This window comes from Pseudophryne corroboree (genome assembly GCF_028390025.1).
Source record: "Pseudophryne corroboree isolate aPseCor3 chromosome 3 unlocalized genomic scaffold, aPseCor3.hap2 SUPER_3_unloc_94, whole genome shotgun sequence".
In the NCBI taxonomy this organism is placed as follows: Eukaryota; Metazoa; Chordata; class Amphibia; order Anura; family Myobatrachidae; genus Pseudophryne; species Pseudophryne corroboree.
Window position 1 is genome coordinate 111,999 of NW_026967590.1, and position 17,973 is coordinate 129,971.

The window sequence follows — 17,973 nt, forward strand, 5'->3', positions numbered from 1 at the left end:
GATGAGAGTGGAGAATCCTCGAATAAATTTTCTATAGTAGTTGGCGAAACCCAGGAACCGCTGGATAGACTTGAGAGAATTTGGAATGGACCAATTGGCAATAGCTTCCAATTTTGTCGGGTCCATCTGAAGATCCGATCCGGAAATTATATAACCCAGGAAGGGTATAGAGGGAACTTCAAAGGTGCATTTAGATAGTTTCCCGTAGAGCCGGTTCTCATGAAGACGTCGGAGAACTTCACAGACTTGTAGACGATGAGATGGAAGGTCTTGGGAGAAGATAAGGATATCATCTAAGTAAACAACGAGGTACTTATACAGGACATCACGAAAGATTTCGTTCACAAAGTGTTGGAACACTGCTGGAGCATTACTCAACCCAAATGGCATTACCAGGTATTCATAATGGCCATCTCGAGTGTTGAAAGCTGTCTTCCACTCGTCACCACTCCGGATTCTGATGAGATTATAGGCACCGCGGAGATCTAACTTGGTGAAGATGCGGGCTCCTTTAACTCTGTCAAATAATTCGGTAATGAGTGGTAATGGATAACTATTCTTGATGGTAATGTCATTGAGACCCCGATAGTCAATGCATGGACGCAGTCCTCCATCCTTCTTTTTAACAAAGAAGAAACCTGCACCAGCGGGTGATGATGACGGACGGATGAATCCCTTCTGAAGATTCTCTCTGATGTAATCACTCATCGCCTCAGTTTCAGGAACAGACAACGGGTAGGTGCGCCCCCTAGGTGGCTTCTTGCCAGGAAGGAGATCGATGGGACAATCCCATTCCCTATGGGGCGGCAGGATATCAGCAGCCTTTTCACAGAAGACGTCTGAGAAGTCTTGATAAGCTGCTGGGAGACTTGACTGTGTCTTTACTTCGGTAGACTTTATGGGACACACTTGGGCTAAACAGGATTGATGACAATGTGAACCCCATGAGGTAAGCTGCAACGTTGACCAGTCAAACTGTGGATTATGTAGCTGGAGCCAGGGCATGCCCAAGACAATCTCCTGGGTGGCTTGAGGGATGACCAGGAACTTAATCAGTTCAGAATGGAGAAATCCAACTCCCAGAACCACTGGGGCAGTTTGATGAGAAATGTTCCCCTTGGAGATTCGACTACCATCCACAGCAGTAATGTAAATTGGACAAGAAAGTTCACAGGTAGATAGGCAAAATTTATTTACCGCAGCTTGGGTGATAAAGTTTCCTGCAGCACCGCAGTCCACTAATGCTGACGCAGACTGGAGCCCAACTGAAGTCTCTAGCGTCACTGGAAGGATGAGGTCTTGTTGAGAAGGAGCTTGACTGAAAGATCCTAACTTGACTCCTCCCTTACAAGTCAGGATCTGGCGTTTCCCGAACGCACCGTGCAGGAGTTAATCTGATGGCCCGCAGCAGCACAGTATAAGCAGAGTCTCTCACGTATTCTTCTTGCCCGCTCTTCAGGAGTTAGGCGGGACCTATTTATCTGCATAGGCTCGTCAGAAGAGGGAGACTGGAACTGTACAGAAGGTATGAACCTTGATCTGCGTGGCTCACTCCGAGCGCGTTCATTATTGCGTTCGCGGATGCGAGAGTCTAACTTAATGCACAGGGAGATCAAATCAGACAGTTGAACAGGAATGTCACGGGTCGCCAGTTCATCCTTGATCCGATCCGAGAGTCCGTGCCAGAAAGCTGCTACCAGAGCTTGGTTGTTCCACTGAATCTCTGCAGCCAACGTCTGGAACTGGATGACATATTGTCCCATGCTTCGGGTACCTTGACGAAGTTGGATCAGGTCTGCCGAAGCTGATGTTGCACGACCAGGCTCGTCAAAGATCCGTCTGAAGGTTGACACGAAGTCTGTGTAGTTGTTAATCAGAGGGTCAGCACGTTCCCACAGAGGAGACACCCAACTCAGAGCAGATCCAGAGAGTAAGGAGATGATGTAGGCAACCTTGGATCTTGGCGTGGGGAAATTATGTGGCAATAACTCAAACTGTATTTCACATTGGTTGAGAAACCCGCGACATAACTTTGGACTGCCATCATACTTGCTCGGCACGGGCAGGTGCAGACGTGACACTGGAGCTGATGCAGCCGGCATAGAAGAACTCACAGCACTGGCAGGTGCTGGAGTAACAGGAACAGTAAGAGAGAGTACACTAGGCAGGGATTGCTGTAGTGTATCTAATCGGGAGGACATCCCTTGCAGGAATTGAAGCATCTGCTGCTGCGCAACCTCTTGACCATCCAGACGGGAGACCAGATTTTGCAAGGCCTCTGACCCCACACTCCGTCCACCATCCGAGTCCATCGATCCTGGACTTACTGTCAGATTGTGTTTGGGCTGTGTCCCCGGAGGGGGCGCTAGTGGGTCAGTGGAGGTAGATGGGAGAAAACGAGGAGGCTGGATAACGTTCCTGCGCATGAGCGCAATGGTATTTATTTGGCAGATGATATTATACAGGATGGTAGCAGAAACAATAATAACAGATGAATAAAGTCAATCACTCAGCATGATAACTGAAAGTCTATGGCAATGGATGACGGATGACTTGAGGAAATAATAACCGGTAATATATAAACAGAAGAACAAGTGCTTGTGAAATGGTTCTGGTTTGGAAACCAGTGCAGGTTTTAAAACAGGGAACTTAGGCAGCAAGGTGTAGAATGGCAAACCTGAGCAGAGGCAGGAGTCTGACTTCACAGTGCAGGTGATGAGGCACTGGCAGCAGCAAGCTGTATCACAGGTGGAGGAATGAAACACACCTGGAGTCAGTCTCAACTGCAGGCTGAAGCACACAAGGTGGTGATGAGTGTGAAGCCTTGTTGCAGGTTGCAGGTATTGCTGGGCCTTGAAGTTCCACGGAGCTGTGCAGAGTAACCAGGAGTACAAGTTCTTAACCAGAGAACCAGGAACACAGGAGGAACAGGAACAGATCCTTTCACATGGGTCGCAGGAATGACACAAAGTCCAGGATGCCTGCAGACTGATCCTGCAGTCTCTTATGTACCCCATGGTGCACAGGGATTGGGTGAGTGAAGGAAAGTGGGTGCGGCCAAGCACCGGATTGGCCGCAGCATACTGGCTGTTTGCAGACTGTCATGGCGGCGCCCACGCTGCGGCCTAGCGGGGACGCGGCGCGCTACACGCCCGCTGTCTCAGGAGTGTTCCCAGGCCCTTGATGATGTCCCATGGCAGGGGCATAGGTGACAGGTGACTGCAGGGAGCCAGGACGGAGTCCGCAGCGGCGGACGGATGTCAGCCTGGTAAGTCGATTCCTGACACGTACTTGAAAAAAATAACAAAACGGTGTCCCGACCACGAACTGAAAGGGGACCCATGTTTGCACATGGGTCACCTTTCCACGAATGCCAGAAACCCACTTTGACTTCTGTCTAAGTGGGTTTCTTCAGCCAATCAGGGAGCGCCACGTTGTAGCACTCTCCTGATCAGCTGTGTGCTCCTGTCCTCACTGACAGGCAGCACACGGCAGTGTTACAATGTAGCGCCTATGCGCTACATTGTAACCAATGCTGGGAACTTTCTGCCCTGCGGTTGACCTAAAGTGACGTCACCGCTGAGCAGAAAGTTCCCAGCATTGGTTACAATGTAGCGCATAGGCGCTACATTGTAACACTGCCGTGTGCTGCCTGTCAGTGAGGACAGGAGCACACAGCTGATCAGGAGAGTGCTACAACGTGGTGCTCCCTGATTGGCTGAAGAAACCCACTTAGACAGAAGTCAAAGTGGGTTTCTGGCATTCGTGGAAAGGTGACCCATGTGCAAACATGGGTCCCCTTTCAGTTCGTGGTCGGGACACCGTTTTGTTATTTTTTTCAAGTACGTGGATTACACCTGGATTCCCCGAGGAGCCTGGACCCCTGGATCTCGTGAGTATAATTTCTTCAACAGGTACCCCTTGGATTCTACTGGAGAAGAGGACCGACCTGCGTGGGAACTTAAGGTAAGTATGTATGTATGTGTGTATGTATGTAATAAAATTATACTTTCACGGTGTGTGTGTCTTGTGTTTTTTTGGGTATTTTTTTAGTAGTAGTACTACAGGTACCAGCGGGCCCGTTTTTCCGCCGCATGCTGGTACTTGTGGTTCTCCAAGTACCAGCATGCGGGGGAGGCTTGCTGGGACTTGTAGTACTGCTACTAAAAACAATATCTTTTCTTTAACAACAAAGGCTATCAGCCCCCCCATCCGCAGCCCATTGGATGGGGGGGGGACAGCCTCGGGCTTCACCCCTGGCCCTTGGGTGGCTGGGGGGGGGACCCCTTGATTGAAGGGGTCCCCACTCCTCCAGGGTACCCCGGCCAGGGGTGACTAGTTGGATTTTTGATGCCACGGCCGCAGGGCACTATATAAAAGTGACCCCCGGCTGTGGCATTATCTGTCCAGCTAGTGGAGCCCGGTGCTGGTTTTAAAAATACGGGGGACCCCTACTCTTTTTGTCCCCCGTATTTTTGGGACCAGGACCAGGCGCAGAGCCCGATGCTGGTTGCTTAAATATGGGGGAACCCCTGTCATGTTTTTCCCCATATTTTTGCAACCAGGATCGGCTCAAAGAGCCCGAGGCTGGTTATGCTTAGGAGGGGGGACCCCACGCATTTTTATTTTAAGATTTTACATTGTTTAATTAAAAAAAAAATGAACCCCAGCACGGATCACACAGATCCGGCCGAGATTAATTGTAAAAAAGTCGGCAGTGTTTTGCTAATCACTGCCGTAAAAAACAAAAAAAACAAAAACGAATGACATCGACATCGGAACAAAAGAAAAACCCGAATACGACAGCTTAGTAAATTAGTCGTAATAAATTCAAAAAGTTGCAGTTTTACACTTTCGATGTCATTCGTGATTGAACTTTGACCTTTTTCTGAAAAATACGAATGTTAGTAAATTTTACCCCTGGGAGTCTTGTTGAGGGAGACAATGTAATAGCAGATCATTTTAATGATTATTTTTGCTCAGTATTCGCTATTGAAAGAGAAGGGAAGGGGCCACAGTTCAGTTGCAGGGATATTCAGGAAAATGAAACAAGTACATTTACAGAGGAGAAGGTCCTAACAGAACTCTCAAAGCTGAAAGTGGACAAATCTATGGGGCCAGATGGGATACATCCAAGGATACTAAAAGAACTTAGAAGTGCTGGTAGCACCATTGACATAATTATTCAACCAGTCATTAGCTACAGGAGTAATTCCAGAAGACTGGAAAAGAGCAAATGTAGTCCCACTGCACAAAAGTGGAAGCAAGGAAGAGGCAAACAACTACAGACCAGTGAGTCTTACATCTGTAGTAGGGAAATTGATGGAAACACTCTTAAAAGGAAAACTTGTGGATTATCTCAAATCCGGCAATTTACAGGATCCCAAACAATGGACTCACTGGGGGGAGATCATGTCAAACAAATCTTATTGACTTTTTTGACTGTGTGACTAAAGTGATGGATAAAGGTGGAGCCATGGATATAGTTTATCTAGACTTTAGTAAGGCTTTTGACACTGTTCCACATCGCAGACTGCTAAATAAACTTGAAAGTTTGGGATTGGATATTAGGATTATTGAATGTATAAGATCTTGGTTGAAGGATAGAAAACAGAGAGTTGTGGTAAATGGAGTGCATTCACAGGAGGGAAATGTTACCAGTGGAGTACCCCAGGGATCTGTACTTGGGCCAGTGCTTTTTAATGTCTTTATTGGTGACATTGCAAATGGCATTAAAGGGAAAGTATGCCTTTTTGCAGATGACACAAAGGTATGCAACAGGGTAGACACACCAGGTGGGGTAAAACAAACGATTGAGGATCTAGGTAGACTAGAGGAATGGTCAAGAGTGTGGCAATTACAGTTTAATGCCAAAAAATGCAAAATCATACACTTGGGTCTCAAAAATACAAGGGCTAAATATAGTATTAATAGCACTATACTGGAAACTACTGAGGAGGAAAGGGATCTACGAGTCACTATTTCAGATGACTTAAAGGCAGGTAAGCAATGTAACAAAGCAATCAGGAAGGCTATTCAGATGCTTGGCTGCATTGGGAGAGGAATCAGCAGCAGAAAGAAAGAAGTAATAATGCCACTGTATAGGTCATTGGTACGGCCTCATCTAGAATACTGTGTTCAATTCTGGAGGCCATATCTTCAAAAGGATATTAATACATTAGAAACTGTACAAAGGAGGGCAACTAAAATGGTGCATGGCCTACATCACAAAACATACCCAGAAAGACTAAGAAATCTCAATATGTATAGTTTGGAGCAGAGAAGGGAAAGGGGGGACATGATAGAAACTTTCAAATATATCAAGGGTTTTAACAAAGTCCAGGAGGGAAACATTCTCCAAATGAAGAGAAGCAATAGGACACGAGGACATGCACTGAGACTGGAGGGGGGGAGGTTCAGGGGAAATTTGCGGAAAAATTATTTCACAGAAAGGGTAGTGGACAAGTGGAATAGCCTCCCATCAGAGGTGGTAGAGGCTAAGACAGTAGAGCAATTTAAACATGCATGGGATAGACATAAGGATATCCTTACAAAGAAATAAGGATCAAATAAGGTTAGAGATAAAAATAATGTAATAAAAAATGGGACAGACTGATGGGCCAAGTGGTTCTTATCTACCAACAAATTCTATGTTGAAAGTCTTTGACCCCTTATCTCAGGGAGTTCAAGCTGTCATCTCAGGACTGACAGAGGGGGAATTCCTGGTGTCCCTGGACATCAAGGATGCGTACCTCCACTTCCCATTTGGTCGCCGCATGAGGCTTATCGCATGAGGCAGGCTGCACTCTCCTCCCCTCACATCAGCGGTGGTGCGGGGAGCAGCAGAGGCAGGGAGGGAAGAGGAGCGGCGGCCCGTCGGTGTGGGTACGGCATACCCACGGCTAAATTCTTAAGGGTACGCCGTTCCTGCCCGTACCCGCATACTTGCACCGCTGCTCATAACTCACTGGTAACAGGGTGTTATAAGTATAGGGGGATGTATTTTGGGATGATGTTAATGTATTACTTAATTCAGTAGAAGGTTATAAAAAAAGTTTCTAGTAGCGCTGGTATGTGGCTGGTTCATACTTCTGTATTGATCTGATTATTCTCTGAGGTAAATGTTGCAGACCGTCTTGGTATGAGGGTGAAAGTTCACATTATCAGTCTAAAGAGTATATCAGAGGATGTGGACTGTATGAATTCCTGTCCTATTAATCTGATAAATCAGTATACAAACTGTGTATCTGTGTATGTGTAACATTACAGTATATCATGTCTATAAGGAAAATATATATATATATACGTCAGTCAATGCAGAATGTAATTCAGCTATTGCTTCATGTCAGTAAGACAGGACGGTATCATGTCTCCTGTTCCCCATGATGAGGATTTACAGAAGTTAAGTTTATAATTTCTCAGTTGAATGATATATTTATACAATTTGAAAACTTCTTTAGACCCCTCATGTCCCTCGAAGCGTGCTTTTACACGTATAATGCAAGTCGTCAGATGTCGACACGGGGACGTGAGAGGGGATCTGTAGACAGAATGCTATCCTAGCAAAGTGTATTCAAACTATGATGCAAACTTCGGGGAAGAGTTAGAAATCGCTGTTACACTCCTGTACAGGAGATGAGAGATTATTTTACTATAAATACGAAGCCTGTGATAACATCCCCTATTTCTGATGATATGTTTGAACACACCTGGAAAATCCCAGGCACATAAGTCCTGATTCTTAAGGGTATTTTCACGGCTTAGCCGTGTCCTGAAAAGGATAAGACATATTGGGGGATTTCTCCTGTGGTGCACACCGCTGTGTCCAGATTATCAGATTACTATTACCTGACCCGTCCCCGGTTCAGCATCACTGAAAGAACAGGCTGGCCGCATACTTGAGCCTACACTCCCATTTATATACTTGGCCAGTAAAACTGTCTTCAGGCCACCTATTGTGGGTGCATGGGTTTCCAGTACTATTGAAAAGTATGCAGGACCTCTGTTAGAATTTTATATATGTATATAAATGTTCGATTGGTAGGGATGCTCTTTTCTTGACCCTAGGGGCCGGATAACGGTAAGGTCCCGAGGTCCCTGCCTTTTTTTCAGGAAAGGAGGGGCAGGAACAGAATATGACATCTGTTCCACCTACTATTTTCGCATGACGCTTCCCCTGGAAGTCCACTCAGGTGGGAGACAGGGATCCGCTACGGGTATGCATTACCTACGGTCGCAAGTCAATGACTTAACTGGCTCCCACCTGGCGGAATTATCAAAAGAAATTTGGAAACTAAATCTCTGATTTCCATTTGGAAAGGCAGTCTCTACGACTGGCGGGGCTAGGCCCGCTTCCCACTTGACCTTTGCTTCATACCTACATATGGTTGGCAATGCGACACTGTTAGATCAGTTCCGGAGGTTCTTAGGCCTCTCGTAGTTGCAGAGGATCCTTGTCCAGATGTTCACATCTTCCCTAATCCCATAATATCTCACAGCACTGCTGTGGCGTAATTTAACGATTCCAGAACGAGTTCTTCTAGCGAAATCTCTAGGACAAGTGTTCAGAGCACATCTTGGGATGTAACAGTGAGCACGCCGTTGAGCTTCCACCTAGATTTCATTCCCTGAAAAGGGGTAAAATGGTTCCATCTACTCGAGGAACGCAGGTTCAGAAGTCGGACCTGGATCCTCCTCTCTCAGGAGAAAGTTTGACAGACATTCGCGCAAGGGGAGAACTTCCACGACTTGTCTGACTTCTTCGCACAAGCATTCTGTAATGAAGGTCGGACTGACATAGTTTACGTCAAAAAACTAAAACATTTGGTACGTTCCTCTGTAGGGTGGAACGAATGTTTTATCTTAAAATAAAGTTTTGAACACTGGGGGGTACATTTACTAACATTCGTAATTTCCGAAAATAGGTCAAAGTTCAATCACGAATGACATCGACAGTGTAAAACTGCAACTTTTTGAATTTATTACGATGGATTTACTAAGCTGTCGTATTCGGGTTTTTCTTTTCTTCCGATGTCGATGTCATTCGTTTTTTTTTACCTAATTTTACGGCAGTGATTAGCAAAACACTGCCGTTTTTTTTAACAATCAATCTCGGCCGGATCTGTGTGATCCGTGCTGGGGTTCTTTTTTTTTTTTTTTTTTAATTAAACAATGTAAAATCCCAAAAAAAAATGCGTGGGGTCCCCCCTCCTAAGCATAACCAGCCTCGGGCTCTTTGAGCCGATCCTGGTTGCAGAAATATGGTAAAAAAAATGACAGGGGTTCCCCCATATTTAAGCAACCAGCATCGGGCTCTGCGCCTGGTCCTGGTCCCAAAAATACGGGGGACAAAAAGAGTAGGGGTCCCCCGTATTTTTAAAACCAGCACCGGGCTCCACTAGCTGGACAGATAATGCCACAGCCGGGGGTCACTTTTATACAGCGCCCTGCGGCCGTGGCATCAAAAATCCAACTAGTCACCCCTGGCCGGGGTACCCTGGGGGAGTGGGAACCCCTTCAATCAAGGGGTCCCCCCCCCCCAGCCACCCAAGGGCCAGGGGTGAAGCCCGAGGCTGTCCCCCCCCATCCAATGGGCTGCGGATGGGAGGGCTGATAGCCTTTGTTGTAAAATAAAAGATATTGTTTTTAGTAGCAGTACTACAAGTCCCAGCAAGCCTCCCCCGCATGCTGGTACTTGGAGAACCACAAGTACCAGCATGCGGCGGAAAAACGGGCCCGCTGGTACCTGTAGTACTACCACTAAAAAAATACCCAAAAAAACACAAGACACACACACCGTGAAAGTATAATTTTATTACATACATACACACATACATACATACATACTTACCTTATGTTCCCACGCAGGTCGGTCCTCTTCTCCAGTAGAATCCAAGGGGTACCTGTTGAAGAAATTCTACTCACCAGATCCAGTGGTCCAGGCTCCTCGGCAAATCCAGGGTTAATCCACGTACTTGAATAAAACAAAAAAACGGTTGCCCGACCACGAACTGAAAGGTGACCCATGTTTGCACATGGGTCACCTTCCCACGAATGCCAGAAACCCACTTTGCCTTCTGGCTAAGTGGGTTTCTTCAGCCAATCAGGGAGTGCCACGTTGTAGCACTCTCCTGATCAGCTGTGTGCTCCTGTCTTCACTGACAGGCAGCACGCGGCAGTGTTACAATGTAGCGCCTATGCGCTACATTGTAACCAATGATGGGAACTTTCTGCTCAGCGGTGACGTCACTTTAGGTCAACCGCAGGGCACAAAGTTCACATCATTGGTTACAATGTAGCGCATAGGCGCTACATTGTAACACTGCCGTGTGCCGCCTGTCAGTGAGGACAGGAGCACACAGCTGATCAGTAGAGTGCTACAACGTGGCACTCCCTGATTGGCTGAAGAAACCCACTTAGCCAGAAGGCAAAGTGGGTTTCTGGCATTCGTGGGAAGGTGACCCATGTGCAAACATGGGTCACCTTTCAGTTCGTGGTCGGGCAACCGTTTTTTTGTTTTATTCAAGTACGTGGATTAACCCTGGATTTGCCGAGGAGCCTGGACCACTGGATCTGGTGAGTAGAATTTCTTCAACAGGTACCCCTTGGATTCTACTGGAGAAGAGGACCGACCTGCGTGGGAACATAAGGTAAGTATGTATGTATGTATGTGTGTATGTATGTAATAAAATTATACTTTCACGGTGTGTGTGTCTTGTGTTTTTTTGGGTATTTTTTTAGTGGTAGTACTACAGGTACCAGCGGGCCCGTTTTTCCGCCGCATGCTGGTACTTGTGGTTCTCCAAGTACCAGCATGCGGGGGAGGCTTGCTGGGACTTGTAGTACTGCTACTAAAAACAATATCTTTTATTTTACAACAAAGGCTATCAGCCCTCCCATCCGCAGCCCATTGGATGGGGGGGGACAGCCTCGGGCTTCACCCCTGGCCCTTGGGTGGCTGGGGGGGGGGGACCCCTTGATTGAAGGGGTTCCCACTCCCCCAGGGTACCCCGGCCAGGGGTGACTAGTTGGATTTTTTATGCCACGGCCGCAGGGCGCTGTATAAAAGTGACCCCCGGCTGTGGCATTATCTGTCCAGCTAGTGGAGCCCGGTGCTGGTTTTAAAAATATGGGGGACCCCTACTCTTTTTGTCCCCCGTATTTTTGGGACCAGGACCAGGCGCAGAGCCCGATGCTGGTTGCTTAAATATGGGGGAACCCCTGTCATTTTTTTCACCATATTTCTGCAACCAGGATCGGCTCAAAGAGCCCGAGGCTGGTTATGCTTAGGAGGGGGGACCCCACGCAATTTTTTTTGAAAAAATAAGCACTTTCCCACCCCTTCCCACTGATATACATGCACGGATCTCATGGATCCGTGCATGCCTATCCAATCACGAATAAAAAAAAAAGGTCTGTTTTTTTTTAGCACTTTTTTACGAGTTGTAATTTTTCACGGCAGTGTTTGTTCTTTTTTGGCTTTGCACTTCTTAGTAAATGACCGAGATTCATACTTAAACAGCCGCGTTTTGACCGATGGTGTATTCATTCGTAATTTTTTACCTGAACTTGCAAAAAATTACGAATGCCCTCATCACTGCCGTGATTAGTGTTTAGTAAATGACCGAGATTAACCGAGATGACACTTTGAAGAAAAAACGGCATCTCGGTCAAAATCGGGAGCTTAGTAAATATACCCCTGGGTTCCAGAACAAACCCACATTCAGTGGCAGTCAGCCCTCTGTTGGTTCCAGGGGCGTTTAGTCAGTGGAGGTGTTCTCTCCAGTTACACTTAATGGAACATAAAATCTAGCGTCCCTCATTGCCCTGGGACGGCCAAGGAGAGCTTGTTTTCAGGCTCTCAGGTTACTTCCTAAGGTTTGAAGGCTTCCGCATCATCAAAAGGACCTGCGTATGCAGGGGTCAGTTCTTAATAAACACTTACCGCATATCAGTTTGATGATATGGAAGTTGTGCGGCTGATATTAGCTCGGAATGGTATTCCGAGCAAAGTCATCCCTATGCTATTCAGGCAGGGGATGGAGTCACGTCAAGACTTTACCATAGTTATTGGAGGAAAGATGTCTTGGTGTACGTCCAAGAAACTTCCTTTAGTGGGGTTCCACTTAGGTCTTTTCCTTCTCTTTCCACAGTCCCGTGTGGTTGTGGGCCTACGATTAGGCTTGCTCAAGGTTCAGTTTTCGGCCTTGTTTGTTTTTTCTTCCGGAAACCATTGGCTGCGTTTCCTGCGGTGCAGACTTTCTTGAAAGGGATTCTGTGGATACAGCCTCTTTTTTTTTGTGTGCCTCCTACGGAGCCATAGGATGTTGCTGTTATGTTACAAGTCCTGCATTCAGATTCATTGAACCTTTATGAGAGGCAGAATTTCAGTTTCTTACATGAAAGCTGATCACTTTGTTAGCATTGACATCCGCAAGGCGGGTGTTGGAATGTGGGGCCTTATCCCACAAGAGCCCTCTTTGTTTTTTCATGAATTTTGAGTTGCGCTAAGGACGCGTCAACAATTCCTTCCAAGGGTTGTGTCGGTTTCTCATATCAACCAACCTGTTGTGGTGTCAGTGGCTACTGACATTTCTACTTCAGTAAGTCCTTGGACGTGGTCCGGGCTTTGAAGGTATATGTGAAGAGCATTGATCCCGATTAAAATTGGGTGTGCTGCTTCTAAGCAGACTATTTCTCGCTGGATCGAATGTACTATTCAGCATGTTTTCTGCGGCAGGTTTGCCGAAACCTAAATCGGTAAAGCATCACTCTACTCGTATAGTGGGCTCTTTCTGGACATCTGTCCGAGGTGTCTCGGCACTACAAATTTGCTGAGCAGTTGCGTGGGCAGGATCAAACGCATTTGCTAAATTCTACAAGTTTGATACTTTAGCCTCTGATGACCTCCAGTTGGGTCAATTAGTTTGCAGGGTACATCAGCACTTTCCCTCCCCTAGTGGGAGCTTTGGTATAGGCCCCATGGTCTTTGATGCATCCCCAACATCCTCTAGGAAATAAGAGAAAATAGGATTTTAATATACCTACCGGTAAATCCTTTTCTCGTAGTCCATAGAGGATGTTGGGCGCCCGCCCAGTGCTGATGTTTTCCTGCACGGTTGTTACTTGTTCAGTAATGGCAGCATTTGTTGCCACTCTTTGGTCATGTATACTGACATGTTTTCATTGAGTTACATGTGGTTGCATGTTATAAATTCAGTGTGATTTGGTGAAATCTCACCACACAATTTTGTAGTATCCTCTCTCGAGGTTGTCCATCTCCTCGGGCACAGTTCCTAAACTGAGGTCTGGAGGAGTGGCATAGAGGGAGGAGCCAACCTACACTATTCAAATTTTATAGTGCCCAAGGCTCCACAGGACCCGTCTATACCCCATGGTCTTTGATGCATCCCCAACATCCTCTACGGACTACGAAAAAAGGATTTACCGGTAGGTATATTAAAATCCTATTATTATTGCGCAAACAGGACAGCACTTTCTCTTCTTTGCTGTTTTATTATTGCAAAGCCCATGTCACCTGTAGTAATCCCACATGAGCGTTCATGTCACCTCTAGTAATCCCATATGAGCGCCCATGTCACCTCTAGTAATCCCACATGAGCGTCCATGTCACCTCTAGTAATCCCACATGAGCGTCCATGTAACCTCTAGTAATCCCACATGAGCATCCATGTCCACTCTAGCAATCCCACATGAGCGTCCGTGTCACCTCTAGTAATCCCACATGAGCGTCCGTGTCACCTCTAGTAATCCCACATGAACGTCCATGTCACCTCTAGTAATCCCACATGAGCATCCATGTCACCTCTAGTAATCCCACATGAGCGTCCATGTCACCTCTTGTAATCCCACATGAGCGCCCATGTCACCTCTAGTAAACCTACGAGCGCCCATGTCACCTCTAGTAATCCCACATGAGCGTCCATGTCACCTCTAGTAATCCCACATGAGCGTCCATGTCACCTCTAGTAGTCCCACATGAGCGTCCATGTCATAGAAACATAGAATTTGACGGCAGATAAGAACCACTTGGCCCATCTAGTCTGCCCCCTTTTTTTTTTTTTTACATTATTTTTATCTCTAACCTTGTTTGATCCTTATTTCTTTGTAAGGATATCCTTTGTCTATCCCATGCATGTTTAAATTGCTCTACTGTCTTAGCCTTTACCACCTCCGATGGGAGGCTATTCCACTTGTCCACTACCGTTTCTGTGAAGTAATTTTCCCGCAAATTTCCACTGAACCCCCCCCTCCAGTCTCAGTGCATGTCCCCGTGTCCTATTGCTTCTCTTCATTTGGAGAATGTTTCCCTCCTGGATTTTGTTAAAACCCTTGGTATATTTGAAAGTTTTCTATCAAGTCCCCCCTTTCCCTTCTTTGCTCCAAACTATACATATTGAGATTTCTTAGTCTTTCTGGGTATGTTTTGTGATGTAGGCCATGCACCATTTTAGTTGCCCTTCTTTGTACAGTTTCTAATGTATTAATATCCTTTTGAAGATATGGCCTCCAGAATTGAACACTGTATTCTAGATGAGGCCGTAGCAATGACCTATACAATGGCATTATTACTTATTTATTTCTGCTGCTGATTCCTCTCCCAATGCAGCCAAGCATCTGACTAGCCTTCCTCATTGCTTTGTTACATTGCTTACCTACCTTTAAGTCATCTGAAATAGTGACTCCTAGATCCCTTTCCTCCTCAGTAGTTTCCAGTATAGTGCCATTAATACTATATTTAGCCTTTGGATTTTTGAGACCCAAGTGCATGATTTTGCATTTGTCACCTCTAGTACTCCCACATGAGCGTCCATGTCACCTCTAGTAATCCCACATGAGCGTTCAGTGTTGATCAAGCTCCAGTCTAAGCATCCTAGCTTTTTTTTGTTTTTTAATAAACATAAAAGCAATGATTTCAGGTAAAACATGTCAGTTATAGAATTATATATTGTGTCCTGTAACACCCTATGTATTGTCTATTCATTTTATATATTAATGTATTTTATTTCCAGCAGATGGGCACACAAGCAGGAACATCTCAGAAGGACATCTAATGTTATCCCTGGATTCTGAAATAACCGATAACGACAGTAGACAGGATTCTCCAGGAGCTAACCCCATTACCCCAATTATACATCCAGCTCTATCAGATGGTCTCTCTGATCCTGGGAAATGTTCTCCTGATCACTCTGATATTGGTGCATCTGTTACAGCTCTGACAGTAGATACAGTGTTTCCCTGTTCTATATATGCCAAATGTTTTACACAGAACACAAAGCGTATTACCAATCAGACAGCTAAGGCAGGTGAGAGTCCATTTCCATGTTCTGAGTGTGGGAAATGTTTTACATATAAATCATATCTTGTTAGACATGAGAGAAGTCACACAGGTGAGAAGCCATATTCCTGTTCTGAGTGTGGGATATGTTTTACACAGAAATCAGCTCTTGTTATACATCAGAGAAGTCACACAGGTGAGAAGCCGTATTCCTGTTCTGAGTGTGGGAAATGTTTTGCACTGAAATCACATCTTGTTCCACATCAGAGAAGTCACACAGGTGAGAAGCCATTTTCCTGTTCTGAGTGTGGGAAATGTTTTGCACACAAATCATATTTTGTTATACATCAGAGAAGTCACACAGGTGAGATGCCATTTTCCTGTTCTGAGTGTGGGAAATGTTTTGCACACAAATCATATTTTGTTATACATCAGAGAAGTCACACAGGTGAGATGCCATTTTCCTGTTCTGAGTGTGGGAAATGTTTTTCATCGACATCACATCTTGGAAGACATCAGAGGAGTCACACAGGTGAGAAGCCATTTTCCTGTTCTGAGTGTGGGAAATGTTTTTCATCGACATCACATCTTGTTATACATCAGAGAAGTCACACAGGTGAGAAGCCATATTCCTGTTCTGAGTGTGGGATATGTTTTACACAGAAATCAGTTCTTGTTAGACATGAGAGAAGTCACACAGGTGAGAAGCCGTATTCCTGTTCTGAGTGTGGGAAATGTTTTGCACACAAATCACATTTAGTTATACATCAGAGAAGTCACACAGGTGAGAAGCCATTTTCCTGTTCTGAGTGTGGGAAATGTTTTTTATCGACATCACATCTTGTTATACATCAGAGAAGTCACACAGGTGAGATGCCATTTTCCTGTTCTGAGTGTGGGAAATGTTTTGCACACAAATCATATTTTGTTATACATCAGAGAAGTCACACAGGTGAGATGCCATTTTCCTGTTCTGAGTGTGGGAAATGTTTTTCATCGACATCACATCTTGTTAGACATCAGAGGAGTCACACAGGTGAGAAGCCATTTTCCTGTTCTGAGTGTGGGAAATGTTTTTCATCGACATCACATCTTGTTAGACATCAGAGGAGTCACACAGGTGAGAAGCCATTTTCCTGTTCTCAGTGTGGGAAATGTTTTGCATGGAAATCAGTTCTTGTTAAACATCAGCGATTTCACAGATGAGAAGCCATTTTCATGCTGTGAGAGAAATAAATCTGCTCTTGTTGAACATATTAGACATTACCCAAGTACGGAACCATTTACATCTTCTGGAGTATAATTATCACTGCCGTCCAATGTTCCTCAAGGGTGAATCCGATCTCTTATGCTTTATAAAATATACATGCTACCACTGGGTGATATAATCAGACGTCATGGCCTGGTCTACCACTGCTATGCAGATTGCCTGCTTTTTGCACCATGTACTGAGAACCTAATACCAATCCTAAATGGTTGTCTAGCTGAGCGCCTGGGGTTGATGATGCCAGTTGGCTGTGACTCAGTCTTTGTGAAACATAATAGAAGCTCACCAACAAAGGACAAGACTACAGCTTTACCAACCATCTGGATTTTTGCTTTGGTGTTCAGAATTGCAAAATACTAAACATGTGCTGAATCTTTGTGTTGTCCTGGTATGTGGCTGACACAGACATCAGGTATCTGCCACATACTAATCCTAATTCTTCCATCTGTGGACCATAGCCAGAATCAAGCACTTGATTCCCTCAGAAGTTCATAGACTACTGCAATGCCATCTACCTGGGTCACCCAGCAAAAGAATTACAGAGCTTGCAGCTAGTACAGAATGCAGCAGCCAAGCTGTTACCTAACCAGCTCATTCCTGCCACATAACACCCATTCTCTACTCCCTTCACTGGCTGCCTGTAAGATGACAAATCTATTTCATAATTGGCTAACTGACCTTCCCAGCCCAACATTACATGGTCCAAGGTACTAGAAGCAGCTTCTGCCTCCTTACTGCCCTGCTTGCTTGCTTGCTTCTACAGATGGACTGTTACCAGCAGTACCAAGAATCTCCTGTCATTCATTTATGGGTTGAACGTTTAGCTTTGACCATGGAACTCACTGCCTTGCACAGTCCAAGAGGCCTCCACTCTAGAGACCTTCACAAACAGACTGATGACTGTTACTCACGCTTTTCATTAATGTACCTCTATTTACTTCCTAAATAATACATCCCAAATGCTTAGGTCTTTTTTCTGCTGTTTATTTTGTATCTTGTGCTTTATGTAAATGTGAATGTCTAATACCAGTTTGCACAATCTGTATTGCTGCACGACAATATGGCGGCAATTGGAACGTGTTTTCACTTCTTCTAGTTTGCCTAACTTGTTGCAGACACTCATCTTGATCAGGAGTGTCGAGTGTTTTCTTATACAAGATCCTGTCCATATATACCCTGTACATTATCATGTGCATTAGAGTCACCCGGGTTCCATCTGCGGTGGTTTGTTGTATGTTACATCTATATGGTGCGGATACTCCCCTGTGTTTCATAATAAAAGCTTTTGTTTGCATCTAATTATTACATTAAAGCTTTTATTTTTTATTCTGTTTTATATTCCCGTCTGAGTAATTACGCCATAATGTCTAATCTCGGAGTGGACCCCAGAAGATGTAAAGAAACCGTG

General features: G+C 45.3%; 1 protein-coding gene across 1 annotated transcript in view; it reads left to right on the forward strand.

The window, feature by feature from the left end:
- The window catches only part of LOC134984922 (uncharacterized), a 70,368-nt gene extending 52,740 nt beyond the window's left edge, over nucleotides 1–17,628 (forward strand). Inside the window, exon 4 of the mRNA XM_063950386.1 lies at nucleotides 15,033–17,628. Coding sequence (XP_063806456.1) covers nucleotides 15,033–16,504 — 1,472 coding nt within the window. The 3' untranslated portion in view covers nucleotides 16,505–17,628. The remainder of the gene's footprint in view (nucleotides 1–15,032) is intronic.
- The last annotated feature ends 345 nt before the right edge of the window (nucleotides 17,629–17,973 follow it).